Source organism: Salmo salar, chromosome ssa10 (genome assembly GCF_905237065.1).
Source record: "Salmo salar chromosome ssa10, Ssal_v3.1, whole genome shotgun sequence".
Taxonomy (NCBI): domain Eukaryota; kingdom Metazoa; phylum Chordata; class Actinopteri; order Salmoniformes; family Salmonidae; genus Salmo; species Salmo salar.
The window spans coordinates 67,273,650-67,290,612 of record NC_059451.1 but is presented as its reverse complement, the minus strand read 5'-3'; the positions used below and the strand labels follow the sequence as shown (position 1 = coordinate 67,290,612).

Below are 16,963 nucleotides of genomic sequence, written 5' to 3'. Positions count from 1 at the left end.
AGTTAACACAGTGTTAGCTACACTACATTACCTTTCTGGAACTCTGGAGACGGGTAGAGGTCATCTGGGCAGGTTTGGAGGTAAAGGAGGCAGAGGGTGAGGGGGAGACTAGGTGCTGGGGGGCACTGCTGGGTGGGAAAGCCTTGGGGAGGGATGGGTTTCTCTGGACTCGGTTCTCGCTCTCACGCTCGGCTTCAGGGCCGCTCCATGGCTTTTCGAGATCGGTTACAGCTACAGGGCAGGGGTGATAAGTTACTACACAGCCACAGACTAACAGAGGGTTACTAATAAGTTAACAAACTTAAATTATTACCGTCATTCTTTCCCTTTTTGGAGGCATTCATCAGTTTCTTTAGGTTTAGCTTTGGATGTTTCTGTAAGATAAAAGGAAAATCATACAGCTAATCAAACTCAAAATTAATCAACAGATGGTTGTGGAAATAATGGATTCATCATAAAGACCTTTGGGGTTATATCCAATTCGTCCTCTTCATCTGAGGATGGCCAGGAATCGTCAGCCGCACTTTTTGACGCCCTAAAATGTAAGGCAATTTGATGCAGAGAAGTAATGAGGTTCATGGTTGTGCAAATTTACTTACTATATCAGAGAAGATGTAGCCTGTTCCCCCATCCTGACCACTGCCTTGAAACAAGATGTAAGCTCGCGAGATAAGGATGGTCGAACGAGGCTAGGATGATCATTGCTTACCGACTTATTGACTCCGTTTGCGAATTGTCTTCAACATCTGCAACACGGTAAGCCAAATTAGTATTGTCAAGGATCACTTTCAACAGTTCTAGGTGTGATAACATTTAAAATCAGCTGATGATCACAAACAACAAAAGACATACATCTACAGCTTCACCATGAAATGATTAATCTCACACTGCAGATTTTCACACCCTAACTATCTTAAATGAGAAAAGCCACCGGGAGAAAAGCTCACTACAAAACACTGCAATCAAGTGTATAGAACAACAAGCTCAGACGTCTATCCTCGTTGGGATCAAGAAGGCCAACACTAGCTGAACACAAATTAGTCAGTTAAATACCGAAGTTAGACCTTAGATAGAAGATACTTTAGCCTAAATGCCTCACAAATACGTTCCTTTATTCTCTGAATTTACACAATGCTTTACAAGTTTGTCTGATCTTGTTGTGCTATTTTCACTGCTGGCAATACCTCTCCCTCCTTCACTTGCTCCTTGCTCTAGATCCAGCCAAGTGGTATTGCATGAGGGGTAAATGAAACAATCGAGGTGAATGAATAATATTAACATGGAAATGAACATGAAAAATTGCACATTGCCATAACCTGTTACAGAAGACAATACATACAGTAACTCACATTTGCATTATAGTCATTAGTAAACAACACACATAAATCAATGTAACATTATGATGAGATGAAATGGAATCCTTTATGTACCATCTTTGTCAGTTGCTGGTCCCCCCAGAGAGAAGCCTGCTTCTTCGGAAGGGCTGCACAACATGGAAGCTTGCTTCTTTTTGGCAGGGGCGTGGGCGGGAGACGGCATGGACTTCCTCTTGGTGCCATGCTCAATAATAAGATGGGAACAACTGAAACAAGGATGACACAGGATTGGAAATGCATCTACTGTTAAATAAACTTTATTGATCCGAAAGAGGAAATTGGATTCGTCACCAGCATAAGTCACATAAAAGAACAAGACAGACACACAGGCATACATGAGAATACGGAGACAATATTGCTGGTGGAACAAGAATAGAAAATCTGTTAACTGTGCTAAACAACTAAGAAAAGACAACGGACAACAAATCAAATGTTATTTGCCACATGCAATGAATACTTACAAGCCCTTAACCAACAACGCAGTTCAAGAAACAGTTACTAAATAAACTAAAGTAAAAAAAAAATATATCTAAAAGTAACAAGAAAATTACATATCAATAACGAGGTTATATAAAACATTAATTTGTGGGCCTACAGGTTAGTCGTGGTCATTTGTAAAGTGACTATGCATAGATAATAAACAGCGAGTAGCAGCAGTGTAAAAACAAGGGGGGGGGTCAATGTAAATAGTCCAGATGGCCATTTGATTAATTGTTCAGCTGTCTTATGGCTTGGAGGTAGAAGCTGTTGGTCCTAGACTTGGCGCTCCGGTACCGCTTGCCGAGCGGTAGTAGAGAGAACAGTCTATGACTAGGGTGGCTGGAGTCTGACAACTTTTTGGGCCTTCCTCTGACACCGCCTAGTATATAGGTCCTTGATGTCAGAAAGCTTGGTCCCTGTGATGTACTGGGCCGTACGCACTACCCTCTGTAGCGCCTTACGGTCAGATGCCGAGAACTTGCCATATCAGCTGGTGATGCAACCGGTCAGGATGCTCTCGATGGTGCAGCTTTAGAACCTTGAGGATCTGGGGACCCATGCCAAATAATGTCAGTCTCCTGATGGGGAAAAGGTGTTGTTGTGCCATTTTCTTCACAACTATCTTTGTGTGTTTGGACCATGATAGTTCGTTGGTGATGTGGACACCAAGGAACTTGAAACTATCGACCTGCTCCAATTCAGCCCCGTCGATGAGAATGGGGGCCGGTTCCGCCCTCCTTTTCCTATAGTCCACGATCAGCTCCTTTGTCTAGCTCACATTGAGGGATAGGTTGTTGTTGTTGTCCTGGCAAAACCCGGCCAGGTCTCTGACCTCCTCCCTATAGGCCATCTCATCGTTGTCGGTGATCAGGCCTACCACTGTTGTGACGTCGGGCAAACTAAATGATGTCTTGGAGTTGTGCTTGGCCACGCAATCATGGGTGAACAGGGAGTACAGGAGGGGGCTAAGCACGCAGCCCTGAGGGGCACCAGTGTTGAGGATCAGCGTGGCAGATGAGTTGTTGCGGAGGGAAGTGTTTAGTCCCAGGGTCCTTAGCTTAGTGATGAGCTTTGTGGGAACTACAGTGTTAAACGCAAGGCTGTGGTCAATGAACAGAATTCTCGAATAGGTGTTCCTTTTGTCATGTAGGTATTACAGACTCGGTCAGGGAGAAGTTGAAAATGTCAGTGAAGACACCAGTTGGTCCATGCATGCTTTCAGTACACGTCCTGGTAATCTGTCTGGCACCGCAGCTTTGTGATTGTGGTTTCATCAGACCAGATAATTGTATTTTTCAGGGTCTGAGAGTACTTTAAGTGCCTTTTGGCAACATCATAGTGCTGTTCAAATCAATAGTTATTTGTCAGATGCTTCATAAACAAACAGTAAAGAAAAGGTGTAGACTAAGAGTCAGATGCTAACTTACCGGCTCTTCTCAACAAGGTAGAGGAAAAAATTGAAAAGTAATAACACATAACAATAAAAGTAATAAAAAGCTCCCAGTCAGCTTTCCAATCTATCCCAATGGTGTTTGATGGGGTTGATGTAAGGGCTCTGTTCAGGCCAGTTAATTTCTTCCACACCGATCTCGATCTAATCACCCAACATCAGTGCCCGACCTCACTAATGCCGGTGGCTGAATGGAAGCAAGTCCCCACAGCAATGTTCCAAAATATAGCAGAAAGCCTTCCCAGAAGAGTGGAGGCTGTTAAAGGAGCAAAGGGGGACCAACTCCATGTAAATGCCCATGATTTTGGATTACTGCAACTCACTGTTGGCTGGGCTCCCTGCCTGTGCCATTAAACCCCTACAACTCATCCAGAACGCCGCAGCCCGTCTGGTGTTCAACCTTCCCAAGTTCTCTCACGTCACCCCGCTCCTCCGCTCTCTCCACTGGCTTCCTGTTGAAGCTCGCATCCGCTACAAGACCATGGTGCTTGCCTACGGAGCTGTGAGGGGAACGGCACCTCCGTACCTTCAGGCTCTGATCAGGCCCTACACCCAAACAAGGGCACTGCGTTCATCCACCTCTGGCCTGCTCGCCTCCCTACCTCTGAGGAAGCACAGTTCCCGCTCAGCCCAGTCAAAACTGTTCGCTGCTCTGGCACCCCAATGGTGGAACAAGCTCCCTCACGACGCCAGGACAGCGGAGTCAATCACCACCTTCCGGAGACACCTGAAACCCCACCTCTTTAAGGAATACCTAGGATAGGATAAAGTAATCCTTCTAACCCCCCCCCTTAAAATATTTAGATGCACTATTGTAAAGAGGTTGTTCCACTGGATATCATAAGGTGAATCCACCAATTTGTAAGTCGCTCTGGATAAGAGCGTCTGCTAAATGACTTAAATGTAAATGTAAATGATTTTGGAACGAGATGTTCGACAAACAGGGATCCACATACTGCTGTCCATGTAGAGTATATAGTGCATTCGGAAAGTATTCAGACCCCTTGACTTTTTCCACATTTTGTTACGTAGCAGACTTATTCCAAAATTGATCGAAATTATTTTTCCCCCCCTCAATCTACCACAATGACAAAGCAAAAACAGGATTAAAAACTTAAATATCACTTTGACATAAGTATTCAGACCCTTTACTCTGTACTTTGTTGAAGCACCTTTGGCAGCGATGACAGCTTTGAGTCTTTTTGGGTATGACGCTACAAGCTTGGCACACCTGTATTTTTGGAGTTTCTCCTATTCTTCTCTGCAGATCCTATCAAGCTTTATCAGGTTGGATGGGGAGCGTCGCTACACAGCTATAGTCAGGTCTCTCCAGAGATGTTCGATCTGGTTCAAGTCCGCGCTCTGGCTGGGCACTCAGACTTATTCCGAAGCCACTCCTGCAGTGTCTTGGCTGTGTGCTTAAGGTCGTTGTCCTGTTGGAAGGTGAACCTTCGCCCCAGTCTGAGGTCCTGAGCACTCTGGAGCAGGATTTCATCAAGGATCCCTCTCTGTACTTTGCTCCGTTAGATCTTTCCCTCGATCCTGACTAGTCTTCCAGTCCCTGCAGCTGAAAAACATCCCAACAGCATTATGCTGCCACCACAATGCTTCACCGTAGGGATGGTGCCAGGTTTCCTCCAGACGTGACGCTTGGCATATTTGTCAGGTGGAAATCTGTCCTTTGGTCTAACGAATCCAAATTTTAGATTTTTGCTTCCAACCGCTGTGTCTTTGTGAGACGCAGAGTATGTGAATGTATAACTTCTGCATGTGTGATTCCCACCGTGAAGCATGGAGGAGTTGGGGTGATGGTGCTTTGGTGGTGACACGGTCTGTGATTTATTTAGAATTCAAGGCACACTTAACCAGCACGGCTAACACAGCATTCTGCAGCGATACACCATCCCATCTGGTTTGCGCTTAGTGGGACTGTTTTTTGTTTTCAACAGGATAATGACCCAACACACCTCCAGGCTGTGTAAGGGCTATTTGACCAAAGTGAGTGATGGATCAGATGACCTGGCCTCTACAATCACCCGACCTCAACTCACTTGAGATGGTTTGGGATGAGTGGGACCGCAGAGTAAAGGAAAAGCAGCCAACAAGTACTCAGCATATGTGGGAACTTCAAGACAGTTGGAAAAGCATTCCAGGTAAATGCGGAGAGTGTGCAAAGCTGTCATCAAGGCAAAGGGTGGCTACTTAGTACAATCTCAAATGTAAAATATATTTTGATTTGTTTAACAATTTTTTGGTTACTACATGATTCCATGTCTAAGGAATTGACAGTTTGAGAACTTACGCGTGGTGTCCGTTCATCACAGCATAGTCATCGGACGACCATCCATTATTGTCCTTTAAGGTGATGTCTGCGTCGTACTGCAGGAGTAGCCGCACCATACTGATTTGTCCATTGCAAGCAGCGATCATCAATGGGGACCTAAAAGGTAACATAAGATTGAGGTTGAATAAACGTGCACATATCAGTCTGTGCATTCTCCAATATCAGAATCAAGCATTCCAAAATTCCATTCCCTTTCTTTAAGTAACCTAATCACTGATATGACAAAAGCTAAGTAATGGAACCCTTGCCGTCATCTATTAATGTGTGTCAGACCACAGATTACATCAAGGCAGGGAAGAAAAAAGGAAGAGTTGCCATGGCACCCTAGGGGGCAGCCTAGCTGGGCTGTTAAGAGCTAGCAAATGTTATTATATTTTGTGTTTTTATGTTCAATTATTTTTCTGCAAGCTATTGGTAGATAATTAGATAGAGATCAAGTAAATCTGGGATCTATTATTTTCAATAGCAGCAGGAAATGTATTAGAGCTATTGGACTGCTAAGATAGCTGCTAGGTTTGCCAATGTGGTTTTCATTTGAACATACTGTCCTTGGGGAGCTCATGCCGGGGATTTCTTCTGAGGTGTCGGGAGGCTTGGACAGACTGGACTCATGCTGAATCGTGGCGCTGTAATTGAAGCATGCTACACCGGGACTGGGAGACCATTCAGCCACTGGAGATCACTTAGGCAGGTTTAGCGTAATGACTGAGCCGACTCGACTAAGCGAGGATGGCGAGGCAATGACAAAATGTGCAAGGCAAGGCGGAGCCAGGCCTACTTGCAAATCGTCGCAACCAAAACGGATCGAACAGTGAATAATCCTGGCTGGCTAGTTCTGCCATCTATTCCAAGGACAGCAACCATTGTCATCTGGAGGACTATACAAATGTGTTATGTTTTGCACAGTTAAATTTTTTTGGCTATGTGATTTTTACTGCAATTTAGCTTTTAGCTGTGAATGTGTAACATGTTTGAAGTTCGGCCAAATGTATGTAATTAGTGGATTCGGTGATTTCAGCCACACCTGTTGCTGACAGGTCTTTAAAATCGAGCACACAGCCATGCAATCTCCAAAGACAAACATTGGCAGTAGAATGGCCTGATTGAAGAGCTCTGACTTTCAACGTGGCACCGTCATTGGACAGCACCTTTCCAGCAAGTCAGTTTATCAAATTTCTGCCCTGCTGGAGCTGCCCCGGTCAGCTCTAAGTGTTGCTATTGTGAAGAGGAAAGGTCTAGGAGCAACAACAGCTAAGCCACGAAGTGGTAGGCCACACAGAACAGGACTGCCGAGTGCAGAAGCACATAGCTTTTAGAAATCGTCTGTCCTCAGGCTGGAACACTCACTACTGAGTTCCAAACTGCCTCTGGAAGCTATGTAAGCACAGTAACTGTTCGTCGAAAACTTGATGAAATTGGTTTCCATGGACAAGCAGCCACAACCAAGCATAAGATCACCATGGGCAATGCCAAGCATCGGCTGGAGGAGTGTAAAGCTCACCACCATTGGACTCTGGAGCAGTGGAAACGCGTTTTCTGGAGTGATGAATCACGCTTCACCATCTGGCAGACATATATTTTTTTTATTTTTTTTTAGGGGTGGATCAGCTTAATATTGCGGAAAGAATATTGCTTCCATCAATGTAATTGTCTGCATCATTTCCAATCCCCATATATTTTTGGGGTAAATATATATATATATATATATATATATATATATATATATATATATATATATATATATATATATATATATATATATATATATATATATAGATATATATATATATATAAAACCATACACACATGCATACATCTATAACCATACACACATGCATACATATACACATACCTATATAGACATATACTTTTTTAAAGAATATACCTTACATTTTACATTTAGCAGACGCTCTTATCCAGAGCGACTTACAAATTGGTGCATTCACCTTATGATATCCAGTGGAACAACCACTTTACAATAGTGCATCTAAATCTTTTAAGGGGGGGGGTTAGAAGGATTACTTTATCCCATCCTAGGTATTCCTTAAAGAGGTGGGGTTTTTATTTATCACACTTTTCTTTAACACAGGACCGACATACAAGTTCCTTACTTTTTTCCCCTTCTACTTGCCTCTTCCATTTTTGTGGTAATGCTGCAATTAATTGGTTGTAATTTTGGGTAGAGCAGACATTTCCATATGTCTGTGTTAGCTGCATGTGTGACATCACTCCACCAGTCCTATTTATAATATTCACTAAAATTATACCTTTTTTAAAATGTCTTTGAAAAATACAGTTTTTTTATCAATTACTATATTTGAATTTAACCACAATATTTGTTGTATTATTTATTCTGTCTTCTCAGGTGGATTAAACTGAAATTGCAACCAACTTTCTAAGGCTTGTTTAAAAAATAAAGATATTTTGGAGATTATTTCCTTTTCAAACAACCGAAAGTGGGCAGGTGCAATCTGAATAAAGGGAAAAAGGCCCTTCCTAAACAATGGTATGAATATCTCATCCTATTTACTAGAAAACCAGTTTGGATTTAAGTATAATTTTGGTATGACTGATGCCTTTAGTGAGAGGTCTAATGCTTTAATATTTAATCATTTCTGCCCTCCGAATTCATATTCGTTATATAAATAGGCCTTTTCATTTTATCTGGCTTGCCGTTCCAAATAAAATTGAACACTTTTTGTTCATATAATTTAAAAAGCAGGTCACTTGGTGTAGGCAAAACCATAAGCAAATAGGTAAACTGTGATATGATTAAAGATTTAATCAGGGTGATTTTTCCACAAATAGACAGGTATTTTCCTTTCAAAGGTAGCAAGATCTTATCTATTTTTGCTAACTTTCTATAAAAAATATATTGGATTGAGATAATTTCTTTCTTTTGGGATTTGTATACCGAGTATGTCCACATCTCCGTCAGACCATTTAATTAGTAAACTACATTACAATGTAAAATAAGTTTTTTTTAGTGATCCAATACGTAATATGGTACACTTATCATAATTTGGTTTTAATCCAGAGAGGATAGCAAAAGTATCTAGATCCTCTATGAGGCCGTGGAGAGACTAATTGTGATTTTAGAGACTAATTGTGGTTTTAAAAGAAAACATGAATCGTCGGCGTACAATGACAACTTAGTTTTTAAGCCACGGATTTCTAATCCCTTAATATTATTGTTTGATCTAATCTTAACAGCTAACATTTTAATGGCAAAAATAAATAAATATGCCGATAGCAGACAACCTTGTTTTACTCCTTTAGATAGTTAGGGGGCAGTATTGACACGGCCGGATAAAAAACGTACCCGATTTAATCTGGTTACTACTCCTGCCCAGTAACTAGAATATGCATATAATTATTGGCTTTGGACAGAAAACACCCTAAAGTTTCTAAAACTGTTAGAATGGTGTCTGTGAGTATAACAGAACTCAAATGGCAGGCCAAAACCTGAGAAGATTCCATGCAGGAAGTGGCCTGTCTGACAAATTGTGTTTCATCTTGGCTCTTTTTATTGAAGACTGAGGATCTTTGCTCTAACGTGACACTTCCTACGGCTCCCATAGGCTCTCAGAGCCCGGGAAAAACCTGAACGATATCGAGGCAGCCTCTGGCTGAAACACATTATCGCTTTTAGCAAGTGGCCGATCAGAGTACTATGGGCTTAGGCGCGTGCCCGAGTCGACCGAATGCTTTATTTTCTTTCGTCTGTTTACCTAAACGCAGATTCCCGGTCGGAATATTATCGCTTTTTTATGAGAAAAATGGCATAAAAATTTATTTTAAACAGCGGTTGACATGCTTCGAAGTACGGTAATGGAATATTTAGACATTTTCTGTCACGAATTGCGCCATGCTCGTCACCCTTATTTACCCTTTCGGATAGTGTCTTGAATGCACGAACAAAACGCCGCTGTTTGGATATAACTATGGATTATTTTGAACCAAACCAACATTTGTTATTGAAGTAGAAGTCCTGGGAGTGCATTCTGACGAAGACAGCAAAGGTAATAACATTTTTCTTATAGTAAATCTGACTTTGGTGAGTGCTAAACTTGCTGGGTGTCTAAATAGCTAGCCCTGTGATGCCGGGCTATCTACTGAGAATATTGCAAAATGTGCTTTCACCGAAAAGCTATTTTAAAAATCGGACATGTCGAGTGCATAGAGGAGTTCTGTATCTATAATTCTTAAAATAATTGTTATGCTTTTTGTGAACGTTTATCGTGAGTAATTTTGTAAATTCACCGGCAGTGTTCGATGGGAATGCTAGTCACATGCTAATGTAAAAAGCTGGTTTTTGATATAAATATGAACTTGATTGAACAAAACATGCATGTATTGTATAACATAATGTCCTAGGGTTGTCATCTGATGAAGATCATCAAAGGTTAGTGCTGCATTTAGCTGTGGTTTGGGTTTATGTGACATTATAGGCTAGCTTGAAAAATGGGTGTCTGATTATTTCTGGCTGGGTACTATGCTGACATAATCTAATGTTTTGCTTTCGTTGTAAAGCCTTTTTGAAATCGGACAGTGTGGTTAGATTAACGAGAGTCTTGTCTTTAAAATGGTGTAAAATAGTCATATGTTTGAAAAATTGAAGTTTTTGCATTTTTGAGGTTTTTGAATAACGCGCCACGGGATTACACTGGCTGTTACGTAGGTGGGACGATTTGGTGCCACCTACCCTAGAGAGGTTAAAACTTTCTGAGATGTAGCCATTATTTACTATTTTACACCTAGGGTTACTATACATCATTTTAACCCATTTTATAACAGATTCCCCAAAATTGAAATATTCTAGGCATTTATATATAAACTCCAGTCGTACTTTATCAAAAGCCTTTTCAAAATCAGCTATGAAAACCAGGCCTGGTGTCCCCAATATTTCATAGTATTCTATTGTTTCCAGTACTTGTCTTATATTATCTCCAATGTATCATCCATGTAAAAAACCTGTCTGATTAGGATGAATAAAATCTGACAATCCTTTTTTAATTCTATGCGCGAAGCATTTTGCTAGGATTTTTGCATCACAACACTGAAGTGTAAGAGGTCTCCAATTTTTTAAATGGACTGGATCTTTATACACTGCTCAAAAAAATAAAGGGAACACTAAAATAACACATCCTAGATCTGAATGAATAAAATAATCTTATTAAATACTTTTTTCTTTACATAGTTGAATGTGCTGACAACAAAAATCACAAAAAAAATAATCAATGGAAATCCAATTTATCAACCCATGGAGGTCTGGATTTGGAGTCACAAAAAAAGTGGAATGTGCTCAATTGGATTCAGGTCTGGGGAACGGGCGGGCCAGTCCATAGCATCAATGCCTTCCTATTGCAGGAACTGCTGACACACTCCAACCACATGAGGTCTAGCATTGTCTTGCATTAGGAGGAACCCAGGGCCAACCGCACCAGCATATGGTCTCACAAGGGGTCTGAGGATCTCATCTCAGTACCTAATGGCAGTCAGGCTACCTCTGGCGAGCACATGGAGGGCTGTGCGGCCCCCCAAAGAAATGCCACCCCACACCATGACTGACCCATCGCCAAACCGGTCATGCTGGAGGATGTTGCAGGCAGCAGAACGTTCTCCACGGCGTCTCCAGACTCTGTCACGTGCTCAGTGTGAACCTGCTTTCATCTGTGAAGAGCACAGGGCGCCAGTGGCGAATTTGCCAATCTTGGTGTTCTCTGGCAAATGCCAAACGTCCTGCACGGTGTTGGGCTGTAAGCACAACCCCCACCTGTGGACGTCGAGCCCTCATTACCATCCTCATGGAGTCTGTTTCTGACCAAAACATCAGCCAGGAAGCATAGGAACTGAGAAGTGGTATGTGGTCACCACCTGCAGAACCACTCCTTTATTGGGGGTGTCTTGCTAATTGCCTATAATTTCCACCTGTTGTCTATTCCATTTGCACAACAGCATGTGACAATACATTTCAATCAGTGTTGCTTCCTAAGTGGACAGTTTGATTTCACAGAAGTGTGATTGACTTGGAGTTACATTGTGTTGTTTAAGTGTTCCCTTTATTTTTTTTAGCAGTGTATATACCATTTGGGTCCTGTTTCAGGAATAATGATATCAGACCTTCTTGTTGCGTGTCTGATAATCTGCCATTTATATAGGAGTGGTTAAAACATGCTAATAATGGTCCTTTGAATATATCAAAAAACTTTTTGTATACTTCCACTGGTATGCCATCCAGCCCTGGAGTTTTCCCATCCTTAAAGGCCCAATTGCATCATGCAGCTCCTCCTCTGTAATTTGGCCTTCACATGAGTCTTTCTGTACAGATGTTAATTTTACATTATTATTAGGGAAAAAATCCATACAATTAGTTTCAGTTAGTGGAGATGGAGGAGCCTGAAACGAAAACATATTCTTAAAGTACTTTACTTCCTCTTTCAAAATATAATTTGGTGAATCATGCGTGACTCCATCATTTGTAACAAGTTTTAATATATTTGTTTGGTAGCATTTCTATATTGAAGATTGAAAAAGAATTTGGTGCATTTTTCCCCATATTCCATCCAGTTCGCTTTATTTTTATAATATATTACACTGGATCTTTCTTGAATAAGTTCCTCCATTTCTTTTTGTTTTTCCTTCAACTTATTCTGTGCCTCTATGGTACCTTTTTTATTGCTATCTAACTGTACTGTTAGTCCTTCAATTTCTTGTGTTAATATGGACTCTTTTGATCTAAATTGCTTTTGTTTTATAGATGAGTACTGAATTGCATGGCCTCTAAAGGCACACTTAAAAGTGTCCCATACAATAAGGGGACCTGCTGTACCTATGTTATGTCTGAAAATGTCAGATATTCTTCTGTAATGGTTCTAAACTATTTATTATCTAGTGGACTTTGATTAAATTTCCAATATCCTCACCCATGTGGAAATTCTGTAAGAGTAATATATATGCGAATTATGTGATGATCCGACCACATTCTGTCCCCTATCAACACTTAACTTTTGGTGCCAGAGAGAACGGCATAAGAAAGTAGTCAAGATGACTAGCTTGATTAAGCCCCTGCCATGTATATCTCACTAGGTCAGGGTATTTAAGTCTCCATATATCCACTAATTCCAATATATCCATGACATTCATGATTTCCTTAAGTGCCTGAGGGTGATAGTTTGTAGTGTGATTTCCTTTTCCGGTCCATAGAGGTATTTAAGACCGTATTAAAATCTCCCACCATAATAATAGAGTCTAGTGTTGCTTGAAAAGTTAATAAATTCTTATATATATTTTCAAAGAAGCTTGGATCATCATTATTCGGACCGTATAGGTTAATAAGCCATATCTGTTTATTGTCCAATAACATACTTAAAATAATCCATCTACCTTGATAATCTGTTTGGACAATTTGCACATTTGGATCAAAATTACTGTTAATTAAAACCATCACCCCTTTTGAATTTCTTTGCCCATGGGAGAAATATATTTCGCCACCCCAGTTCTTTTTCCACAAAACGTAATCTAAAATTGTTGAATGAGTTTCCTGTAAACAATAGATATTATATTCCTTCTCTTTTAACCAGGTAAATACTGATTGTCTTTTCTTATTATCTGCTAGGCCATTACAATTGTAACTGGCTATACTTATTTCACCACTTACCATAATGACACAACTTTAAATTCTATTTATCAAAAGATGTTTGTAAACGTACCATTAAAAAGTAACATGATGATTGAGTGTCTATATAGCTGTACCATGATATTTGCATTGCTACTAAGTAAACCTCCAATTGGTCCCTACTATTCCACCCGCTAAAAGCCTTCCTCATCCCTAGTTGGGTTGTCATCCCAATGCCCGGCAGACCACCCCCGATCCCCCGTATACCATAGCCCTGAACAGACTGGGATCCATCCTTCGAAAAGAGCACACAGTGCCATTTACCGAATTGAAGTAAATCAATTGCCAAATGCATTTCCATCGCCCTCACCTCGATTTGTATTATATATAGCTGTGGATCATCCTCTATTGTCCCTAACATCTTTTACTCCTTCGCAACAGTTGTGGGATACACACATACACCCACACTCACACACACTCAACCCTTTCCCCCCACACAACCATAAGCTCACATTCTCAACAGTTGCACCATCCCAGAGCCCAGAGCTCAAGAAAGAGCTTGATTTACAAATGCATTTACAGTTGCAGCTGCATTAAAAGGCCTGCAAGACCGTGCAAAAAATGGGCAGAAATTGAGAGATTTTATTATCCATTGTCATGTCCTAGATGATGGAGGTCAATGTACACCTTTTCCCTGAAACACCCACAACACGGTCCCCCGTATTGACCATATTTCCAAGCATCTCCATGCAGTCAGACTTTGATTTTGTGCCACCAGGGTCACAATAATATACCCCCTCTCTGAATGTCCGAGTGTGACCCCATCCCCATGGGTTACTGCAGCTGGTGTTGCCAGCACTGCCACTGCCTGGGTGGGGGCACCCCACCGGCTAGGTACAAGGTCGTCAAGGTTCTCATTAGCAGCTTTGAGAATTTCCTTGTGTAGTATGCTCTCCCTTTAGGGAGCTTTGGCTTTGCAGGACCAACCCTGCCAAGCGGGCTCAGAATCTTGAGGGGGCAGTGCTGCTCTTGGTCTCTGACCGCATTTTAGCTGCATAGAGACCGCTTACAGCAGCCACATAAAACAGTTAGGGACTTCTCCTTAGTATCTGGGTCATTCAGGTGGGTGTCTAGGGTTGCTGACCGTACCATTAAATTAGGATCATAAATAAATAGATAATTTATTAAAAAAATGTAGTTCCCCATAAGACAATAAATAAATCAAATGTATAATTTATTTTAAACTGTTCCACCATGATAGGACAATAAATAAATAAGACGTATAATTCATTATAAAAGTATATCCATCATCTGAACAACATGGAAAGCCCTCTCATACCCAGGCTCACAGCAATACATTGGTTCTGGGATATGCAACCATTTCATTACTCACTCACTCAACTTTCCCAAACATAACAAATAAAATCACACCCACCATCCACACATACTGTGCCTTCTGTTTACTTCGTTTTTATCTTCACCATGTTGAATTAGTGCTTGTGTGTTCCAATTAGTTATATGTGAAGATGTATACAAAAGCTTCTTATTTTTTTATTGTATTGCTAGAATAGTGTTTCATTATTTTCCTCATCTATGAGAACGTTGTAATTTTTTTAAATAACCATAGAGTAGTCTTTGTGTCTCTGAACAACTGTTATCAATATATACGAGCTACTCGTTTCCCTTTTAATCTATTTTCTTTGAAAATTGGATACAGAACTTTTACGCCATTCTGCAATTTCCTTCAGAAACTGATCATTCATGCCAATTTTGGTCCCAGCAATTCTTTTACCCAGGCTTTTAACCATTATTTTATCTTTAAATGATGCACCTTTGGCCTCTGTCCGAAGCGGTGTACACGTTCAAGTTGGATTTTGTCGATAGCTTCATGTGGGATTTGAAGCGCTGTAAGGAGGAACTCTAACTACAGATTCAGGAACTTCCCCTTCTTTCTCCTGGATACCTGTAAGTACCAGATTCTCTCTCATGGTTCTAGTTTGTATGTCCAGTAAGGCTTCTCTCAGAACGGTGTTCTCCTTTTTAATTTCATTCACTTCGGTTTCAATCTTGTTCACTGTCCCTTTTAGCTTGTGTGTTTCCTTCTCCAATGTCACAGATTTTTCATCACTCATCTCGAGGCTTGCATTCAACTCTTTTATATCCTTACTAAGTAATTCAAGTATACCCAGTTGGTCATTTATTGATTTTAACAGATCGGTTTCGACCTTTACCATTCCCGGTGGTGAAAATATTAAATTGTCTGTGTCTGTAGAAGAGTCACGTTTAAATTTAGAAATCGGTTCCCCTGTCTTACTCTCCGTCATGTTTGGGTGTTGCTTGTTTTCATAATATTTGTCGATAACTGTCTCAAGTCTTAAGATTTGTTTTGTGTTACTATCCAGATTGAAGGTTATCACCCACCAGATTGTCAAGTGCTAATATTTTAGTCTAACTTACTGATATTGAATATTATGTTTTTATCTTGAGGTGCTCTACATAACTTCGTTCAGTCCGCCATCTTCCTCCTGCTTTAGATTCGACAGACGAATCTTGGTTTGGCGGATGTCAGGAGAAAGCTACCTGCCCGAATGCATAATGCCAACAGTAAAGATTGGTGGAGGAGGAATAATGGTCTGGGGCTGTTTTTCATAGTGCCAGTGAAGGGGAATCTTAACGTTACAGCATACAATGACATTCTAGACAAATCTGTGCTTCCAACTTTTTGGCAACAGTTTGGGGAAGGCCCTTTCCTGTTTCACAAGCGAGGTCCATACAGAAATGGTTTGTTGAGATCAGTGACTGGCCTGCACAAAGCCCTAACATCAACCCCATCGAACCCCTTTGGGATGAATTGTAACGGCGACTGCGAGCCAGGCCTAATCGCCCAACATCAGTGCCAGACCTCACTAATGCTCCTGGCTGAATGGAAGCAAGGAACCGCAGCAATGTTCCAACATCTAGTGGAAAGCCTTCCCAGAAGAGAGGAGGCTGTTATAGCAGCAAAAGGGGGGACCAACTCCATATTAATGACCATGATTTTGGAATGAGATGTTCGACGAGCAGGTGTCCACCTACTTTTACATTTAACTTCTTTGGGTCATCCTCGACAAATGGTTAAATGCATTGTATCCACATTTGTGGTTGTGTTTTTAAAAATTGTCACATAAATTATATCAAAGAAATTAATAATTTGTTTACTATTCAACCAGATCTCTCCATCTCAGGAAAATCGATTTGATCTTTAAAAGCATCACACAAACCCACCTGTGTCCCTGGTCCTTAGTGTTGACGTCGGCCCCCTCCTTGAGGAGAAACTCGGCCATCTCGGCATGATTCTCCTTCACTGCCATAGTCAGAGGGGAGTATCCCTCCTGCAAGATCATCCAAACATGCATTGTCAAATATATTGTATATACACATAGCTTAGTCATGTTTGGATCACCACAGTAACATATCTCCTACCCTTAGCTTCATCCTCTTTCTCTATCAACCTATGGGTCAGGATTACTCTCCAGCAATCTGGAACCTTGTTAATATCTCTCTCTCGAACCAATGCCTGAGCTGTGACAGTCCTGAGTGGTGCTAGAGGATCTGTGAGCAACAAATTGACTCATCTGTAGCGCAGAGGATTGGGTTGGTGTAAGCCAGGGGTGTCAAACTCAACTTCTGCAGGGCCGTGTCCTGTGTGTTTTCTG

The 16,963-nt window shown here is 41.1% G+C and overlaps 1 protein-coding gene across 17 annotated transcripts in view; it reads right to left on the bottom strand.

Annotated features, from left to right (window-relative positions):
• ankrd26 (ankyrin repeat domain containing 26) overlaps nt 1-16,963 on the bottom strand; it is a 162,850-nt gene that overhangs the window by 121,910 nt on the left and 23,977 nt on the right. For 14 of the 17 annotated variants that reach the window (XM_045688039.1, XM_045688040.1, XM_045688036.1 and 11 more), the window contains 7 exons: nt 16,533-16,639; nt 5,609-5,746; nt 1,431-1,582; nt 1,185-1,211; nt 710-746; nt 463-535; nt 314-374 (listed from right to left, as the gene is read on the bottom strand). In XM_045688039.1, coding sequence (XP_045543995.1) covers nt 314-374; nt 463-535; nt 710-746; nt 1,185-1,211; nt 1,431-1,582; nt 5,609-5,746; nt 16,533-16,639 — 595 coding nt within the window. Of the gene's footprint in view, nt 1-31; nt 232-313; nt 375-462; nt 536-709; nt 747-1,184; nt 1,212-1,430; nt 1,583-5,608; nt 5,747-16,532; nt 16,640-16,963 lie in introns of all 17 variants that reach the window. The other 3 variants (XM_045688042.1, XM_045688043.1, XM_045688033.1) reach the window with 3 other exon arrangements.